Raw genomic sequence first — 18,791 nt, 5'->3', positions numbered from 1 at the left:
ACGTTAACTTTTGGTGAATTGCGAATTTGCTACACGAATGCGTGAGGATTCTCTACCGCCCAGATTCGCACATTTTGTCTGTTCACTTCATCATTAAGAAAAAATGTTGCTTCATCACTGAAAACAAGTTTCGCACTGAACCCATCCTCTTCCATGAGCTGTTGCAACTGTGCGGAAAATTCAAAGCGTTTCACTTGGTCATCGGGTGTCAGGGCTTGTAGCAATTGGAAACGGTAAGGCTTCTGCTTTAGCTTTTTCCGTAAGATTTTCCAAACCGTCGGCTGTGGTACGTTTAGCTCCCTGCTTGCTTTATTCATCGACTTCCGCGGGCTACGCGTGAAACTTGCCCTCACGCGTTCAACCGTTTCTTCGCTCACTGCAGGCCGACCCGTTGATTTCCCCTTACAGAGACATCCAGAAGTTTTAAACTGCGCATACCATCGCCGAATGGAGTTAGCAGTTGGTGGATATTTGTTGAACTTCGTCCTGAAGTGTCGTTGCACTGTTATGACTGACTGATGTGAGTGCATTTCAAGCACGACATATGCTTTCTCGGCTCCTGTCGCCATTTTGTCTCACTGCGCTCTCGAGCGCTCTGGCGGCAGAAACCTGAAGTGCGGCTTCAGCCGAACAAAACTTCATGAATTTTTCTACGTATCTGTAGTGTGTCGTGACCATATGTCAAAGAATGGAGCTACAGTGAATTTATGAAATCGCTTCAATCATTTGTAATAGCCCTGTATTAATTAGATTAATGGAATTATGCAGGAAGTTCAATAGAAATTCAATTTTGAAATGAAATATACTACAGGTATTAAGAATATTATGACTAGCACATTACACAGATAACTATCGGTTTTAAGGAAGCCCAGAGCTTGCTTGTGCCAAGCACAAAGTTTAGAATTTATTATATAAAGTGAGGTGACAATAACAGAGGTGTCAGGAAACTAGCTAAAATGATCATAAAGGAACAGATGACAAATCCTGTGTTGAATGAAGTTTAAATCTGTACCAGAAATCAGTTTAGCAAATTTTAAGAAGAGTAATTGGTTACTCTACAAAGGAATATTATACTGGCCTTGCTGTTACAAGATGCAGGAAGCGAAGCTGCTAAGCAAATGTATAACGCCTCAAATGTGCTGAAGTATTGAGAAGTGTGGCAGACAAAATTACCCTGAAATACCTAAGAATCCTCCCAATCACCCGACTATCAGTGTCATAGTCAAATGTAGAGGCATATTTTGTATTTTTTTGGTTGTATACTGTTTGTTAATTTTATCTGGGAAAGGGGTTTACTGTTTTGTAAATTCTATACTTGCTAGTTGACAGAGAAGCAAGACAAGGACATTGGATTTAAAGAATTTCCAATACCTGGAATACATATTCTGCTCCCATCCAAGACTGTGCTCCCTGCCGCCGTTGGATAAGCAGCTGCAGCAGCAAGTCGTATACTCCTAGCTCATTCATTTGTTACATAGTTTAATCTTAATTTCTTTGCGTGTTTTTGGTACTTTCATTGTTTAATTCATAAATTTCGGGCGTATTATAGTATTTGAGAGTTGCAGCATCGCGTTTTAGTACCTGAATACTGTAAATTCGCGTAGTCGTCTGTCTTCTGTTTTTGTTTTGAACGGCCAGTGTCGGTTGGTCACAGTCAGTGTGCTCCCTGCCGCCGTTGGATAAGCAGCTGCAGCAGCAAGTCGTATACTCCTAGCTCATTCATTTGTTACATAGTTTAATCTTAATTTCTTTGCGTGTTTTTGGTACTTGCATTGTTTAATTCATAAATTTCGGGTGTATTATAGTATTTAAGAGTTGCAGCATCGCGTTTTAGTACCTGAATAGTGTAAAATCGCGTAGTCTCCTTCCGCCGCCGAGCAGTGTGTCAGCAGTGCACAAGTGGCAGCATTACTGCATTTACTAGGCAGTCTTGTATTTTAATAACCGTTTAAATTTTGTGTCGATTTGTTTGCGCTCTCTGTAGATTAGTTCAGACGTTCTTTGCACAACAGTTTTTAGCATGGATAGGGACTGCAACTGCTGTGTTCGGATGCAGGCAGAGTTGGCATCCCTTCGCTCCCAGCTTCAGGCAGTGTTGGCTTCGGTCACACAGCTTGAGGCTGTTGCCAATGGTCATCACTGTGGGGGTCCGGATGGGGGTTTGTCGGGGACAGCCAGCTCGTCCCACGCATCCCCCGATCGGACTACGACTGTGGTTGCCCGGGATACTGCCCGCATTGAGGCTGATCCCTCACCTGTGGTAGAGTGGGAGGTCGTCTCAAGGTGTGGCAGGGGGCGAAAGACATTCCGGAGCGCTGAGCGGAAGGCCTCTCCAGTTTGTCTGACGAACCGGTTTCAGGCTCTGTCTCAGGCTGATACTGATCTTCGGCCTGACATGGCTGCTTGTCCTGTTCCAGAGGTTGCCCCTCAGTCTGCAAGATCCGGGCGGTCACAGAGGGTGGGCTTACTGGTAGTTGGGAGCTCCAACGTCAGGCGCGTAATGGGGTCCCTTAGGGATATGGCAGCAAGGGAGGGGAAGAAAACCAAAGTGCACTCCGTGTGCATACCGGGGGGAGTCATTCCAGATGTGGAAAGGGTCCTTCTGGATGCCATGAAGGGTACAGGGTGCACCCATCTGCAGGTGGTCGCTCATGTCGGCACCAATGATGTGTGTCGCTATGGATCGGAGGAAATCCTCTCTGGCTTACAGCGGCTATCTGATTTGGTGAAGACTGCCAGTCTCGCTAGCGGGATGAAAGCAGAGCTCACCATCTGCAGCATCGTCCACAGGACTGACTGCGGACCTTTGGTACAGAGCCGAGTGGAGCGTCTGAATCAGAGGCTGAGACGGTTCTGCGACCGTGTGGGCTGCAGATTCCTCGACTTGCGCCATAGGGTGGTGGGGTTTCGGGTTCCGCTGGATAGGTCAGGAGTCCACTACACGCAACAAGCGGCTACACGGGTAGCAGGGGTTGTGTGGCGTGGGCTGGGCGGTTTTTTAGGTTAGATGGCCTCGGGCAAGTACAGAAAGGGCAACAGCCTCAACGGGTGCGGGACAAAGTCAGGACATGCGGGGACCAAGCAGCATTCGGTATTGTAATTGTAAACTGTCGAAGCTGCGTTGGTAAAGTACCGGAACTTCAAGCGCTGATAGAAAGCACCGAAGCTGAAATCGTTATAGGTACAGAAAGCTGGCTGAAGCCAGAGATAAATTCTGCCGAAATTTTTACAAACGTACAGACGGTGTTTAGAAAGGATAGATTGCATGCAACCGATGGTGGAGTGTTCGTTGCTGTTAGTAGTAGTTTATCCTGTAGTGAAGTAGAAGTGGATAGTTCCTGTGAATTATTATGGGTGGAGGTTACACTCAACAACCGAGCTAGGTTAATAATTGGCTCCTTTTACCGACCCCCCGACTCAGCAGCATTAGTGGCAGAACAGCTGAGAGAAAATTTGGAATACATTTCACATAAATTTTCTCAGCATGTTATAGTCTTAGGTGGAGATTTCAATTTACCAGATATAGACTGGGACACTCAGATGTTTAGGACGGGTGGTAGGGACAGAGCATCGAGTGACATTATACTGAGTGCACTATCCGAAAATTACCTCGAGCAATTAAAAAGAGAACCGACTCGTGGAGATAACATCTTGGACCTACTGATAACAAACAGACCCGAACTTTTCGACTCTGTAAGCGCAGAACAGGCAATCAGTGATCATAAGGCCGTTGCAGCATCCCTGAATATGGAAGTTAATAGGAGTATAAAAAAAGGGAGGAAGGTTTATCTGTTTAGCAAGAGTAATAGAAGGCAGATTTCAGGCTACCTAACAGATCAAAACGAAAATTTCTCTTCCGACACTGACAATGTTGAGTGTTTATGGAAAAAGTTCAAGGCAATCGTAAAATGCGTTTTAGACAGGTACGTGCCGAGTAAAACTGTGAGGGACGGGAAAAACCCACCGTGGTACAACAACAAAGTTAGGAAATTACTGCGAAAGCAAAGAGAGCTTCACTCCAAATTTAAACGTAGCCAAAACCTCTCAGACAAACAGAAGCTAAACGATGTCAAAGTTAGCGTAAGGAGGGCTATGCGTGAAGCGTTTAGTGAATTCGAAAGTAAAATACTAGGTACCGACTTGACAGAAAATCCTAGGAAGTTCTGGTCTTACGTTAAATCAGTAAGTGACTCGAAACAGCATGTCCAGACACTCCGGGATGATGATGGCATTGAAACAGAGGATGACAAGCGTAAAGCTGAAATACTAAACACCTTTTTCCAAAGCTGTTTCACAGAGGAAGACCGCACTGCAGTTCCTTCTCTAAATCCTCGCACAAACGAAAAAATGGCTGACATCGAAATAAGTGTCCAAGGAATAGAAAAGCAACTGGAATCACTCAACAGAGGAAAGTCCACTCGACCTGACGGGATACCAATTCGATTCTACACAGAGTACGCGAAAGAACTTGTACCGCAAGTCTCTAGAGGAACGGAAGGTCCCAAATGATTGGAAAAGAGGACAGGTAGTCCCAGTCTTCAAGAAGGGTCGTCGAGCAGATGCGCAAAACTATAGACCTATATCTCTGACGTCGATCTGTTGTAGAATTTTAGAACATGTTTTTTGCTCGAGTATCATGTCGTTTTTGGAAACTCAGAATCTACTATGTAGGAATCAACATGGATTCCGGAAACAGCGATCGTGTGAGACCCAACACGCTCCATTTGTTCATGAGACCCAGAAAATATTAGATACAGGCTCCCAGGTAGATGCTATTTTTCTTGACTTCCGGAAGGCGTTCGATACAGTTCCGCACTGTCGCCTGATAAACAAAGTAAGAGCCTACGGAATATCAGACCAGCTGTGTGGCTGGATTGAAGAGTTTTTAGCAAACAGAACACAGCATGTTGTTATCAACGGAGATACGTCTACAGACGTTAAAGTAACCTCTGGAGTGCCACAGGGGAGTGTTATGGGACCATTGATTTTCACAATATATATAAATGACCTAGTAGATAGTGTCGGAAGTTCCATGCGGCTTTTCGCGGATGATGCTGTAGTATACAGAGAAGTTGCAGCATTAGAAAATTGTAGCGAAATGCAGGAAGATCTGCAGCGGATAGGCACTTGGTGCAGGGAGTGGCAACTGACCCTTAACATAGACAAATGTAATGTATTGAGAATACATAGAAAGAAGGATCCTTTATTGTATGATTATATGATAGCGGAACAAACACTGGTAGCAGTTACTTCTGTAAAATATCTGGGAGTATGCGTGCGGAACGATTTGAAGTGGAATGATCATATAAAATTAATTGTTGGTAAGGCGGGTACCAGGTTGAGATTCATTGGGAGAGTCCTTAGAAAATGTAGTCCATCAACAAAGGAGGTGGCTTACAAAACACTCGTACGACCTATACTTGAGTATTGCTCATCAATGTGGGATCTGTACCAGATCGGGTTGACGGAGGAGATAGAGAAGATCCAAAGAAGAGCGGCGCGTTTCGTCACAGGGTTATTTGGTAACTGTGATAGCGTTACGGAGATGTTTAGCAAACTCAAGTGACAGACTCTGCAAGGGAGGCGCTCTGCATCGCGGTGTAGCTTGCTCGCCAGGTTTCGAGAGGGTGCGTTTCTGGATGAGGTATCGAATATATTGCTTCCCCCTACTTATACCTCCCGAGGAGATCACGAATGTAAAATTAGAGAGATTAGAGCGCGCACAGAGGCTTTCAGACAGTCGTTCTTCCCGCGAACCATACGCGACTGGAACAGGAAAGGGAGGTAATGACAGTGGCACGTAAAGTGCCCTCCGCCACACACCGTTGGGTGGCTTGCGGAGTATAAATGTAGATGTAGATGTAGATGTAGATGTATGTACATAGGTTGCTAATATGTGGAGGATAACGCCACTGCTGAGGAAAAGTACAGCTGAATCCCGTGTTGAGTTATTCCAGTAGAGCTGGTGTTAGGAGAGTAGGAACATTTACTATTGAAGAATGGTTGGGGAATTGCTAAGAGTCAGTAAATCTGAGAGTGAATGATATGACGATCTGTATATCAATATGCAGTCACATAAATAGTATAAATCGTTCATGTGGTTATAGATCTGTAATGTCCTAGATGTAGTGGAAAAGATTACTAGATGAAGAGTGATGGATGGTTCGTAGTAACTAATTTATTAAGTACTTGGGGAGTGTTGTGGGGGAGCAAACTCCGAAATAATACTTCTATGAAAGCAATTTGCCAATGCCACTGATGCTGTTTTGTTAGCAAGTATTGGTGTTAATCCAATAAGGTGTGCTGTTCTTTTAGGATTTCTGATTGAAGCATACACATACACAATCACATAGAGTTACGAATAAATTAGTAACCCCTATGTAACTTGTTATATGCACACCTGTATACACACCTGATATTAGTATTTGAATGCAAGGCATTGTGTTTACTAGAATGTATATCCAATGAGTACCTTCAGTTTGTTCCTTCAGAATACAGTTTTGTGATTAAGTTTGAAGGGAGTAGCTGAAATAGAAGATTCATTTTCTTTGTAACACAAAGATTTGTTATTCTTTATGCCAATAAGCGGATCTCGCTGATTTCCAAATAGATCACCTACAGAAACTAATAATAGTATGCCCTGTTTACTGCTAAGGATGTATAATTGAAAGAAAGGTTATATTTTGATTGCAATTCTTGCAGACAAACCGTTTAGTTGAAGAATATTGTAAATCTCAAGAATACCTTATAACTTGAAGAGAAGACATACATATGTCAGCACTGCAGATAGTGTATTGGGATATGTACATAACGCACTTAACATGAGCACATAACCTGTGAAGCGCTGTTAAATGTTTACAGAACAACTAGAATTCCATTTCTATGATAATGTGTCACATAATGGGGCTATGGAAACTGCTCGTTTGGTGCACATTATTCTTCAAAGCTGTATAGAACCAAAATTAGATTTATTACTACAATTAGAAAATAAAGGAAACATAATGAATACCAATACAGCATGAATTTCCTTGACATTTATAGGGAAATTAGAAACTGGCGTAATCATCAAAATGTTCACAAACATAGATCAAATGCGACGCATTATCTTGTGCATGATGTTCATGGGACTCCAAATGGGACATCTTCGTTTGTTCATATTCTGTAATGAAGCTAAAGCTCTGAGCAATTAGTAGTAACAAGATGGAAACCATTGAGCATATTCTGTGCAGTTAACTACAATAAGTTTTGTTAAGGAATAATATTTTTCTGTTTATGTAAACCGTTTCATGAGATTAGGATCATATTAGTGTTTAAATATTCCCATTAATCAATAAACAAACAAAAATGGACATTTTAAGAGCATACTTAGCGGAGATGTGTTAATTAAATTCAGTTTCAACAGACGAAGATTTCAGTTCCATAACACCCTTAAAACTGGAGTACGCTCGGCTCTGAGGGACGATATGTAGTGTTTCAATGTATTAGCCGAAACATCGACGTCTTTTCCCGCCTGAGCGACGCAGGTAAGTAGCAATTAGTTGTTGGAACGTATATTCTCAGGTCGTGATCAGTGTATAAAAGAAATGTGCTTCTTTCTGTTTTGAAATGTGCAGCTCTCGAGTTCGTGACAGCATGGCCCACTCACATGCCGCTGTGCAGGTCACCAAAAAGAGTCAGCCGACACCGGCGAATGAAAGATTTTCACGATCGTGTTGTGTAGAACATTAATGTCTGTCATTACGCTGGGGTGAAAAGGTCATGGGACAACGATATGCACGTATACAGGCGGCAGTAGTATTGCATGCACAAGGCCTAAAAGTGCAGTGGATTGGCGGAGCTATAATTCGTACCCTGGAGAGTTCCGTTATGAATATGGCTGCACGACAGGAATTAAGTCTTTCAACCTGAAACAGTAGTTGGAGCTGGGAAATGCCATTTCGGAAATGGTTGGGAAATTCAGTATTCTGAGAACCATAGTGTCAAGAGTGTGCCGAGGAAACCAAATTTCAGGCATTACCTCTTAGCACGGACAGTGCAGCGGCTCGCGACCTTTACTTAGCGACCGAGAGCAGCGGCGTTTGCGTACAGTAGTTAGTGCTAACAGACAAGCAACAATGCGTGATATAACCGCAGAAATCAGTGTGGGACGTATGACGAACGTATCCACAAGGACAGTGCGGCGAAATTTGGCGCTCATGGGCTTTGGCAGCAGGCGACCGGCCCTAGTGGCTTTGCTAACAGTACGACATCGTCTGCAGTGCCTCTTCTGGGTGTGCGGCCATATCGGTTGGACCCAAGACGACTGGTCAGATGGGTCCCGAATTCAGCTGGTAACACCTGATGGTAGAGTCCGAGTGTGGCGCGGACCTCACGAAGCCATAAACCCAAGTTGGCAACAAGGCACTGTGCAAGCTGGTGGTTGCTGCATAGTGACGAGTCCAGTGTTTACGTGGAGTGTATAGGGTCCTGGTTGTGTTCGGGCGCTTGGAGATCGTTTGCTGCCGTTCATGGACTTCACGTCCACAGACAACGATGGAATTTTTATGGATTAAAATGTGCGGATATGGCCAGGCCACAGTTATTTGAAATTGGTTTGAAGACAATCCTGCACAATTCGAGCGATGATTTAGTCAGCCAGTTCGCCTGATACGAATCCCGTCGAACATTTATAGGATATAATCGAGAGGTCAGTTCGTGCACAAAATCTTGCACTGGCAACACCTTCGCAATTATGGGCAGCTACAGAGCTCTGTATCTCTACTGGGGACTTGGAGCTGTTATGGACTGTCAAGGCAGCCAGTCCACAGTGACGGGTAGCCGATTTAAAGGGCACGCGTACACACACGCCGACTGGCGTGATTTCTGGAACGGGATAATGAGTGAATGCGATAAAGAAAAGAACGTAGCTACTACAACACTTAACTTTTATGCATCCTTTGGAATACAGCAATCTTGATGATACAAGTGAGACTCGTTAAGATACATGCAATGTTACAAATGGCGCCTTGCTAGGTCGTAGCCATTAACTTAGCTGAAGGCTATTCTAACTGTCTCTCGGCAAATGAGAGGAAGGCTTCGTACGTCTAGTCGCTAGCAATGTCGTCGTACAACTGGGGCGAGTGCTAGTCCGTCTTCCTAGACCTGCCATGTGGTGGCGCTAGGTCTGCAAGTACTGACAGTGGCGACACGCGGGTCCGACATGTACTAATGGACCGCGGCCGATTTAAGCTACCACCTAGCAAGTGTGGTGTCTGGCGGTGACACCACAGGAGCGACTCGTTGAGTCCATGCCACATTGAGGTGCTACGTTATGCTGGGAAGAAGGAAGTTCTACTCGACATTAGGAGGTATGCCATGATGTTTGTCACCTCAATGTCTACGGAAACGAAATAATTTCTTAAATGAAACAAGTTAAATGTCCTTGTTATGTGTGAGTTTTTAATAAGTTATCGTCACGTTTTTGCTGAGTTCTTATGAAGTTATTTTATGTATAGTGAAAATATTTTCATAAATAAATCACGAAGAAAGAGAAGTATTAAGTGAATGAAAAAAATAATTTTGAGCTGAATTTTTATCAATCCAGAAACCTCCTGTAGGCCCACCCGGTTAGCAGCGCTGTCCCACTCGCTGCTTTTTGATCGGGAAGGCGGTTTTCCACATATCTCGGCGAATGCGGGCTGTTTCCCGTAATTCCGCCTCAGTTACACTGTGTCCCGGCGATTGCTGCACAAACACTGTTTCCACGTACGCATACATCATAATTATTCTGCCATGTAAACATTTAGGGCTACACTCGTCTGGTATGAGACGTGCCCGGGGAGGGTGGGTGGGGGAGGAACGGGGGGGGCGGGGGAGGGGGTCCCCAGAACCACATAAAAACCCTGGGTTCAGTGCGGGGCGGCGGAGTGGTGGGTGGACGGTTGTGGTCTGTTGTGGGGTTGTGAGCCACAAAGGGCTACAGCAGGACGAAGCCTCTCCATCGTTTCTAGGTTCCCGGTTTAATACAATATCGCCTGCTGTACAATTAATGAGCGTTGCGAAAAAAGCAGATACTTTGAAAGTGATCTACTACCCGTTGGGAAAAATGTTAAGAAAATAATTGTAAAGAGTATTTTTTTCTGCTAAAGACTTTAGTCGACTGTAGATATTCCGACGAGATTTTGTCCAACTGTAACGACCATTTGGAGTCTCTAGTTTTAAAGGTACAGAGAAATCTTGCAATTCTCCTCTGAATAGTATAGCGAGTGTGCGCCAAGATAAAAGTTAATTGAAATATAAAAGTTCCACTCATAAGAAACATCGAGTGAAGGGGGAAGATTGGTACTGTAAAGCTGGTAGTGGTGCTACTACCGACACTGCGTGCATGTGACGTATTATCATAATGAACTCATCCACTGCAAGTGAAGAATATTTTAGCACAGAATTTTGTAGCGAAACTGCAGTTTCTGACACCTTGACCTTTTGAATTCTTTGACCGACCTTCAACCGGATTCCATAGATGCTGAGGGCAGGAGCACACGAACAGTCGACGTTCCCACGCACCAGCCAATGACAATCTGTCTCTTCGCCGAAGTCGCCTATAGGTACGTCAGTGAGTTTCCCCACTTGCGACCCTTACCGTATCTACACTGAAGGGCCAAAGCAACCGGTACGCCTGCCTCATATCGTGTAGGCCTCCCAGGAGCACGCAGAAGTGGCGCAACACGACGTGACATGGACTCGACTAATGTCTGAAGTAGTGCTGGAGGGAACTGACACCATGGATCCTGCAGCGCTGTCCATAAATCCGTAAGAGTACGAGGGGGTGGAGAGCTCCTCTGAACAGCACGTTCCAAGGCATCGCAGATACGATCCATAATGTTTATGTGTGGGGAGTTTGGTGGCCAGCGGTAGTGTTTAAACTCAAAAGACAGTTCCTCTAGCCACTGTGCCGCAATTCCGGAAATGTGAGGTATCGCCTTGCCCTGATGGAATTGCTAAAGTCCGTCGGAATGCACAATGGACATGAATGGATGCAGGTGATCAGACCAGACGCTTATGTGTCACCTGTCAGAGTCGTATCTACAGACACTAGCGGTCCCATATCGCTCCAACTGCACACGCCCCACACCATTAGAGAGACTCGACCAGCTTCAACAGTCCCTTGCTGGCATGCAGGGTCCATGGATTCATGAGATTGTCTCCATAAATGTACGTGTCCATCCGCTCAATACAATTTGAAACGAAATTCGTCCTACCAGGCAACATGTTTGCAGTCATTAACAGTCCAATGTCGGTCTTGATGGGCCCATACGAGGCGTCAAGCTTCGTGTGGTCCAGTCATCAAGTGAACACAAGTGTGCCTTCGGCTCTGAAACCTATATCGATGATGTTTCGTTGGATAGTTCACACGGTGACACTTATTGGTGGCCCAGCATTGAAATCTGCAGGAATCTGGGGAACAGTTGCTCTTCTGTCACGCTGAACGATTCTCTTCAGTCGCCATTGATCCCCTTCTTACAGGACGATTTTCCGTCCGCAACGATGTAGGAGATTTGATGTTTTACCGGATTCGTGATATTCACGGTACACTCGTGAATTGGTCGTACGGGAAAATCCCCACTTCAGCTCTACCTCGAAGATGCTGTGTCCCACAGCTCGTGCGCCGACCATAACAACCCGCTGAAAGTCACTTAAATCTTGATAACGCGCCATTATAGCAGCAGTAACCGATCTAACACCTGCGTGAAACACTTTTGTCATATACAGGCGTTGCCGACCGCAGCGCTGTATTCGGCCTGTATACGTATCTGTGTAATTGAATACGAATGCCTATACCAGTTTGTTTGGCGCTTCAGTGTAGAAAGATTGCCCATTCTCCTCTACTCCGTTTGTACGCGCTCCTCAGCGAGTCACGTTCTCACAGCGTCTTCTGGTAGCATTGAATCCCGCGCTGGCCGTTGTCGTGATGTTTCGGCTCAGCGGTGTGTTATCCACATGGTATGTTCAGCATCAATCATTTCAATCCACAAATATATTTTTACAATAAGTGCAGTTACGTACAAACTCTCTCAGTTCCCAATTCAACACTAAAAGCCATGTACGGCGAATCTTTTTTTTTTTTTTGTGTGTGTGTGTGGGAACCGTAAACGTGAGTTTCTGGACATCACCCACAAATCTTTTAGTTGAACTAACTGTTGTCATAAAAAGCATGTGGCAGACGTACGCAGAAAACGAAAGAATAATTTTTTGTCACGTCTGTGTGTTGGCAGCGGGCCGCTCTGAAAATAAGAAGGAAAACGGCTGCGGTCAAGGCGAGAGGCGCCGCGCTTCCTGTGGTTTCGCTCAACCGGCGGAGAGACTTCCTGCGCGCTCGTCGCTGTACTGGGACTGCTCTGCGTGCGACGCGCGCTGCGTGTGTCGCCACCTCAGTCAGCCTCGACAGCCGACGACGCGTCCAGCGGGCGTAGCTGCGTCGCCGCTGGCTCTGCTGGCATCAAGCGGGGCGTCCGTGCTGGACTGCGTCTGCAGCCACGTCGGCCGCGGTGAGGGAGAGGTGTTTTCCGGCAGCTGTCAGCGCAGGGTAAGTACTTCCTCGTACATCATAGAGTCAAACGGCGGTGTACACCGCGTCGTTTCGAACTTCTGAGAGGCAGCTGGGCTTTTGCAAACTGCTACGAGGCAAGACTAAACGTCGCCAGCCTCACAGTGAAGGACGATGTTCATTAGGGGGAAACTACACTTAATGTGAACATTTAGGCGAATGGAATTTGTTCCCCATTTTCCGAATCAGAAGATAACACAAAGTTCGATTTGGCTAGGTTTTAAATTAATGATCTTCAGTTGTTTATTGGATTTGAAAAGTTTTCCAGGTGTATACGAATAACACGAAGTCAATCGCTGCGAAATGTGACAGACAGGATGCAGGATCCAACTACTCGCCAGATCCTACATCACCGATGCAAGTTCGTGAAAAGGTTGTGATGTAAGTGGCCTTTATGTATTTCTATAATTGTTACATAATTATGAACGTTGTAGACATTACAGAAGGGATCAATAGCCTAACAATACCGCCACTGAAAACGGCTATAACTGCTTAAAGGATAACAATACTTCTAGAGAATCTATAATAAACTTCAAATTATTTGTGTCTTTGAGCAAGTGCACTGGATTGGAAGCCTGAGCATACGCAGTGATCTGTTGCCGAAAAGTTACTTATCACGAGTGAAAATGACGCATGCCACACAGAAACTAAAGGCATCTGAGCACCAGCTGAAAAATTGAAACTAGATTACGCCGATTACTTGCATAAAATGAGCTGTTTTGGAACATTACTAGTTCACACCATTTTCGTGGGTTTTTTTTTCTTTTTTAGTCACCAGTCTTCTGACTGATTTGATGTGGCCGCCACAAATTTCTTTCCTTGCCAACCATCTCACAGTAGCACTTACAATCTACGTCCCCAATTATTTGCTGGATGTATTCCAATCTCTGTCTTCCTCTGCAATTTTTGCCTTCTACAGTTCCCTGTAGCACCACGGACGTTGTTTCCTGATGTCTTAATAGATGTCCTATCATCCTGTCCCTTCTCCTTGTCAGTTGTTTTCCACATATTCGCCGCGCGGGGTAGCCACGTTTCGTGCGGCTTCCTCCATCGGAGGTTCGAGTGCACCTCGGGCATGGCTGTGTGTGTTGTCCTTAGCGTGAGTTAGATTAAGCAGTATGTAAGCCTAGGGACTGATGACCTCAGTGGTTTGGTTCCATAGGAACTTACCACAAAATTTCCAAAAAAAGTCCCACATATTCCTTTCTTCTCCGATTCTGCACACAAATTCCCATTCCTCACGTTATCACTCCACCTAATTTTCAACATTCATCTGTAGCACCACATCTCAGACGCTTCGATTCTCTTCTATCCTGGTTTTCCAAAACACCTTGCTTCACATCCATACAATACTGTGCTCCAAACGTATAGTCAGATATTTCTTCCTCAAATTAAGATCTATATTTGATAGTAGTAGCTTTCTCTTGGCCAGGAATGCTCTTGATGCCGCTGCTACTCAGCTTTTGATGTTCTCGTTGCTCCATCCGTCATTGGTTATTCGATTTACAGCACAATTAATATGTTCGTATCACAATGACCAAGACAAGTATACAACGGTATGCACATAAGCCGTTAATGAGGATCCTCAGTGTTGCTTCCCAGCGTCTGGTTACTGTAACACAGAAACAACCTTTGGCAGCATACTATGATGACACTTGTCGTTGCAGGAAGTGAGAGCCCAGTGAACTGTTTCGGCAGACAGGGAGACCCACACTCACGTAAGAGGACCTTTCTCCTGGCACTCTGCGAAGTTTTCCTAACGGCATGTCCACACATGAGAATGGCCAGCTCACCATCTTCATTTCGCCAGTCAAATCACTTGACTACAACTTTCAGAGCCGTTCCACAACGCTCTCTGTTCTCATTCCAGAGGGTACCCAAACTCGCCAACAAATTTCCATTCTGAATGCTCCCTTCATCATCATCTGCAATGAGGTCCTCTGGCATCTGCGACTGCCATGTTCACCTGTGTCGTCCGTTCGCCCCTTGTCTTCGTCAAGCGCCTTTTGCTACTGTGCAGATATCTGTGTGTCCGTAGCTGGGCAAAACCAGGGCTAGGAAAGCATCCACCTCACCTAACCTGCCGGGGTGGCCGAGCGGTTCTAGGCGCTACAGTCTGGAACCGCGCGACCGCTACGGTCGCAGGTTCGAATCCTGCCTCGGGCATAGATGACTGTTATGTCATTAGGTTAGTCAGGTTTAAGTAGTTCTAAGTTCTAGGGGACTGATGACCTCAGATGTTGTCCAATAGTGCTCAGAGCCATTTGAACCTCACCTAGTCAGAACAGTGGCGCCCAACTGCCCTCCTGCAGCAGCAATTCGAGTCCACTGCCGGAGGTTGGGGACGAGTTTCACCACCTCTCCGCCTCAGCACTGCTCGACGTCCCATCTGGCTAATACCTTACGACCTATGCCTGTTTCTGTATATGGACAGCTCGTCCAAGTGGTCGTGCTCTGTGCGAACCGATTCAGTGACAGTAGCGAGTACTCCAACCGTCTGTCTAACATCTACGACTGTCTCACAGCCGCGCGGGGTAGCCGTGCTGTCTCGGGCGCCTTGCCACGGTTTGCGCGGCTACTCCCGTCGGAGGTTCGAGTCCCCTCCCGGGCCTGAGCGTGTGTGTTGTCCTTACCCTAAGTTAGTTTAAGTTATATTAAGCAATGGGTGAGGCTAGGGACCGATGACCTTAGCAGTTTGGTCCGATAGGAACTTACCACAAATTTCAAATTACTGTCTCGTATTTGTTGCGTACCATGTTGGAAAGTCGAGGTACTTTGAATACAATGATCGCTTTAATACCAGCAAGATTCTCAAAAATATTGGTCATGAGGAATTCGGGTAGCATTTCTTACACAACATATTCTGAGAGTTAATGTTCAAGGCAATCAAGTGGAGGATTTATTAACTCGTGAAGAACATATGTCATACAAAATATTATTAAGAGGTGTACTAATACATGTGGTACCACGACTCAGGACGGATAAAGAATGATACAACATGGTAGAAATAACCGAAGGGAAGTGTGCTGTAACTATTACAGATCATATTGTATGTTAATTGCCTACTATACAATGCTAATAATAATCTCAGAAATTTCTCAGGTGACGAAATTGTACCTTGAAAAGCTCCACATATGCCCACTCACCAATTTACATGATTTAGAACTCATACAGACATTGGCAGCTTTCTTTAAAGGTTCATAAATACGAAACTTTGCAGCCCACGTATTGGAATCAGTGAAATTGTACAAACAGTTTGTGGAGACAGGAAATGGAAGAATCAGAGACGGTCAATCGTAGTTAAAGCAGGTGGTAGAGGACAAAATATGGCTCTGAGCACTATGGGACTTAACAGCTGTGGTCATCAGTCCCCTAGAACTTAGAACTACTTAAACCTAACTAACCTAACGACATCACACACACCCATGCCCGAGGCAGGATTCGAACATGCGACCATAGCAGTCGCGCGGTTCCGGACTGAGCCCCTAGAACCGCGAGACCACGCGGCCGGCTGGTAGACGACAGGTTATCAGTAGGACACTGGCGAAATTCAGTCAGTCTCGCTTCCAAAATGCTCGTGGGGCCCATTCTAGAATATTACTGTGGGCACCACAGCAGACAGCACGACGAGAGGATTTTGGGAGTGTACAGAGAGATACGAAGGGTGTCAGGCTTGTCTGTGTTTTGCGAAAGTGTCACAGGAGTGCTGTAAAGCCTAAAGTGGTTGGGGCTTGGAGATAGGGGTCAGCTTTTTCAACAACGAATATTAAGTATGGAATCTGAGACTATACTACAGCCACCCACGCATTGCTGTGCTTGGGACCATGAAGACAGGATTAGATAAATTACTTTGCACACAGAGTAATTTGAGGTGACACTCTTTCCGAGAACCTGATGCAAATGGAGGGACAATAATCTCTAGTATATTCTACAATATAAAGTACCTAGTACCAAGAACGTCACAGTGGTTGCTAAATTATGAATGCAGAGACACACTTCTGGCCATTACAACTGTTTGATGAATGTGTGATGTCTGAAGCAACAGACATCATGCAGAATCCGCAGTTGTGATGAATATTATGTAAATTGAAGGTGGAGTCGGGTGAAAGGAAATGCAAGAACAGACAACAGGGATCCAGATAACTGATTTGTCGCGACGGGCTGTGAATCCACGACCTTGGGTGCAGACGCACATCTGCGTTCGATCTCTAGAGGGAATCTAAAATCAGTGAGTGTGGAGGACATGTGTGAGACTGCAAGTAGGTGGCGCCTGGGTCGGCCGGGGAGCACGCCGGGGACAGTGCGCGCGTTTGCGACAAACGATCTGCCTGGGTGGCGCAGTGGTTAATGCAACCGTCTAGTAAGCATAAGATCCCTGGTTCGAGTCCTTGTTCGCCTGGTCCGACACACATTTTGACTCTTCGCCGCTCATTCCGTATAAAGTCCAGATGCAGCTGATGTTATTAGCTTCTTTCCCTTCCTTTCCTTTCTCCCACCTGCACCTTCAATTTATGTAACATTACCACTGTAACACGAGCCCAGACACGATGGACAACATGAGGCCTTGAATTATTTGCCTGAAAGATAATGTTAACAAGCTCTTAAAAACAGTGGGCAGACACCGAACTTGACAAATCGGAAATATGGGCGGCTGCTGTCCACCTTACCGACTATGGGCTGCGTACAAAATAGCACCCCACACAGTGCTGCCAGCTGCTGCCCATGCATGGGAACGACAAATGCAGCGCGGCCGCCTATGCTCTCCTTGGAGCCTCAACACGCTGACACATCCATCACGATGCTGCAATGAGAAAGGCGACTATCCTGAACAGACGATAGTGTGAGATGCCCTGTTTTCGGGTATCTAAGAAAATCTAAGGATATGGTTGGTTAAAAATCAGCTGAAAGTTTCCAAAAATTACGGATTTATGTCCGACATGACATATTTTGGTTGTATACATACGTTTATAGTAAACCTCAGCAGATTAGATTTAATAATTTATGTCAAAGAAGTTTTTCATTTGGGAGTGTGTACTAAAAGGATGAGCAATTTCAAATTCTCTGTCTCTTAATTTCATAAGGAAAATTCTAAATTCCATACCTATAGAAATATCGTTTTATTACAAAAAGTAATATTGAGATATTTCAGTTCGATTACAATAATGATACTCTTATAACTACATTTATAGTTTCCACATTTGTACATCTTCCATCCAGGTTTCTGAGTCCCAGTACACAGCTCATGTACCCAACGGAAACTTTCGAAACATCTTACCCAATCTTCCCCTCATTTATCTTTATGGTATGAGACAGAATAATAGAGGCAGTCCTCATGTGCGCTGTCTTTGTCGTCTGTCAAGAGGAGGGAAGCAGAATCTTTAGCAAATGACAACTCATATGTCCATTTTATTTCCTCCCCCTCCCCAACTCATTATAGTCACCTTTGTGTTGTTCTGGCTGACATTTTGGGTGCTTTAGTGTTTTTACCTTTTAGAATATTGTCCTACTTCTTCTAAAATTGCTGTGTTGCATATTAGCTTGTCTTGAGTTGATAACTCTCCCTAAAGCAAATTTTCCGTCTACTCTAGAGCCCAGTTTCTCTTCCGAGTTTCCTGACTTTACGTAATCTAAAAGCGTTAATTTTGCCACCTGAAACACTTTGGACGCTTTTAAGAAACCAAATTCATTGCCTTCCTCATATCTTCATCTGTCCAGCCTACTCCTGAAGAGAAATAAAAAGCGAAATCTAGAAAGAGGCACATTTGTCAGATGGTCGAAATTGTCACCCTAACAGTATCCGAAATTAGGCACCTTTACCTCTTGACAAACATGGTTGACCTATCGAAACATGTAATGAATTACTGCATTCGAAAGCTATTCACAGGTTTCGATAATACATCACCAATAAATAAGACTAAAAAATCAACTTACCATGCGATTGCGTTGCTTACATTAAAAAACTAAACTAAACTCTGCCCGAATAGGCCATGAAGACCCGACGGTACCGACCGGCCGCCATGTCATCCTGAGCCCACAGGCATCACTGGATGTGGATATGGAGGGGCATGTGGTCAGCACACAGCTCTCCCAGCCGTATATCAGTTTACATGACTGTAGCCGCTACTTCTCGATCAAGTAGCTCCTTTAGTTTGCCTCACCAGGGCTTAGGCTGCCCGGCTTGTGAACAGCACTTGGCAGATCGGATGGT

The 18,791-nt window shown here is 45.0% G+C and overlaps 1 protein-coding gene across 1 annotated transcript in view; it reads left to right on the top strand.

Annotated features, from left to right (window-relative positions):
- The window catches only part of LOC126108316 (uncharacterized), a 223,877-nt gene that overhangs the window by 192,103 nt on the left and 12,983 nt on the right, over nucleotides 1–18,791 (top strand). Inside the window, exon 8 of the mRNA XM_049913536.1 lies at nucleotides 12,252–12,562. Within this exon, the coding sequence (XP_049769493.1) occupies nucleotides 12,252–12,562 (311 nt within the window). The remainder of the gene's footprint in view (nucleotides 1–12,251; nucleotides 12,563–18,791) is intronic.

Source organism: Schistocerca cancellata, chromosome 11, assembly GCF_023864275.1.
Source record: "Schistocerca cancellata isolate TAMUIC-IGC-003103 chromosome 11, iqSchCanc2.1, whole genome shotgun sequence".
NCBI classification, from domain to species: domain Eukaryota; kingdom Metazoa; phylum Arthropoda; class Insecta; order Orthoptera; family Acrididae; genus Schistocerca; species Schistocerca cancellata.
Note: the sequence above shows the minus strand (reverse complement) of the source record. Positions and strands in the feature narration are given on the sequence as shown.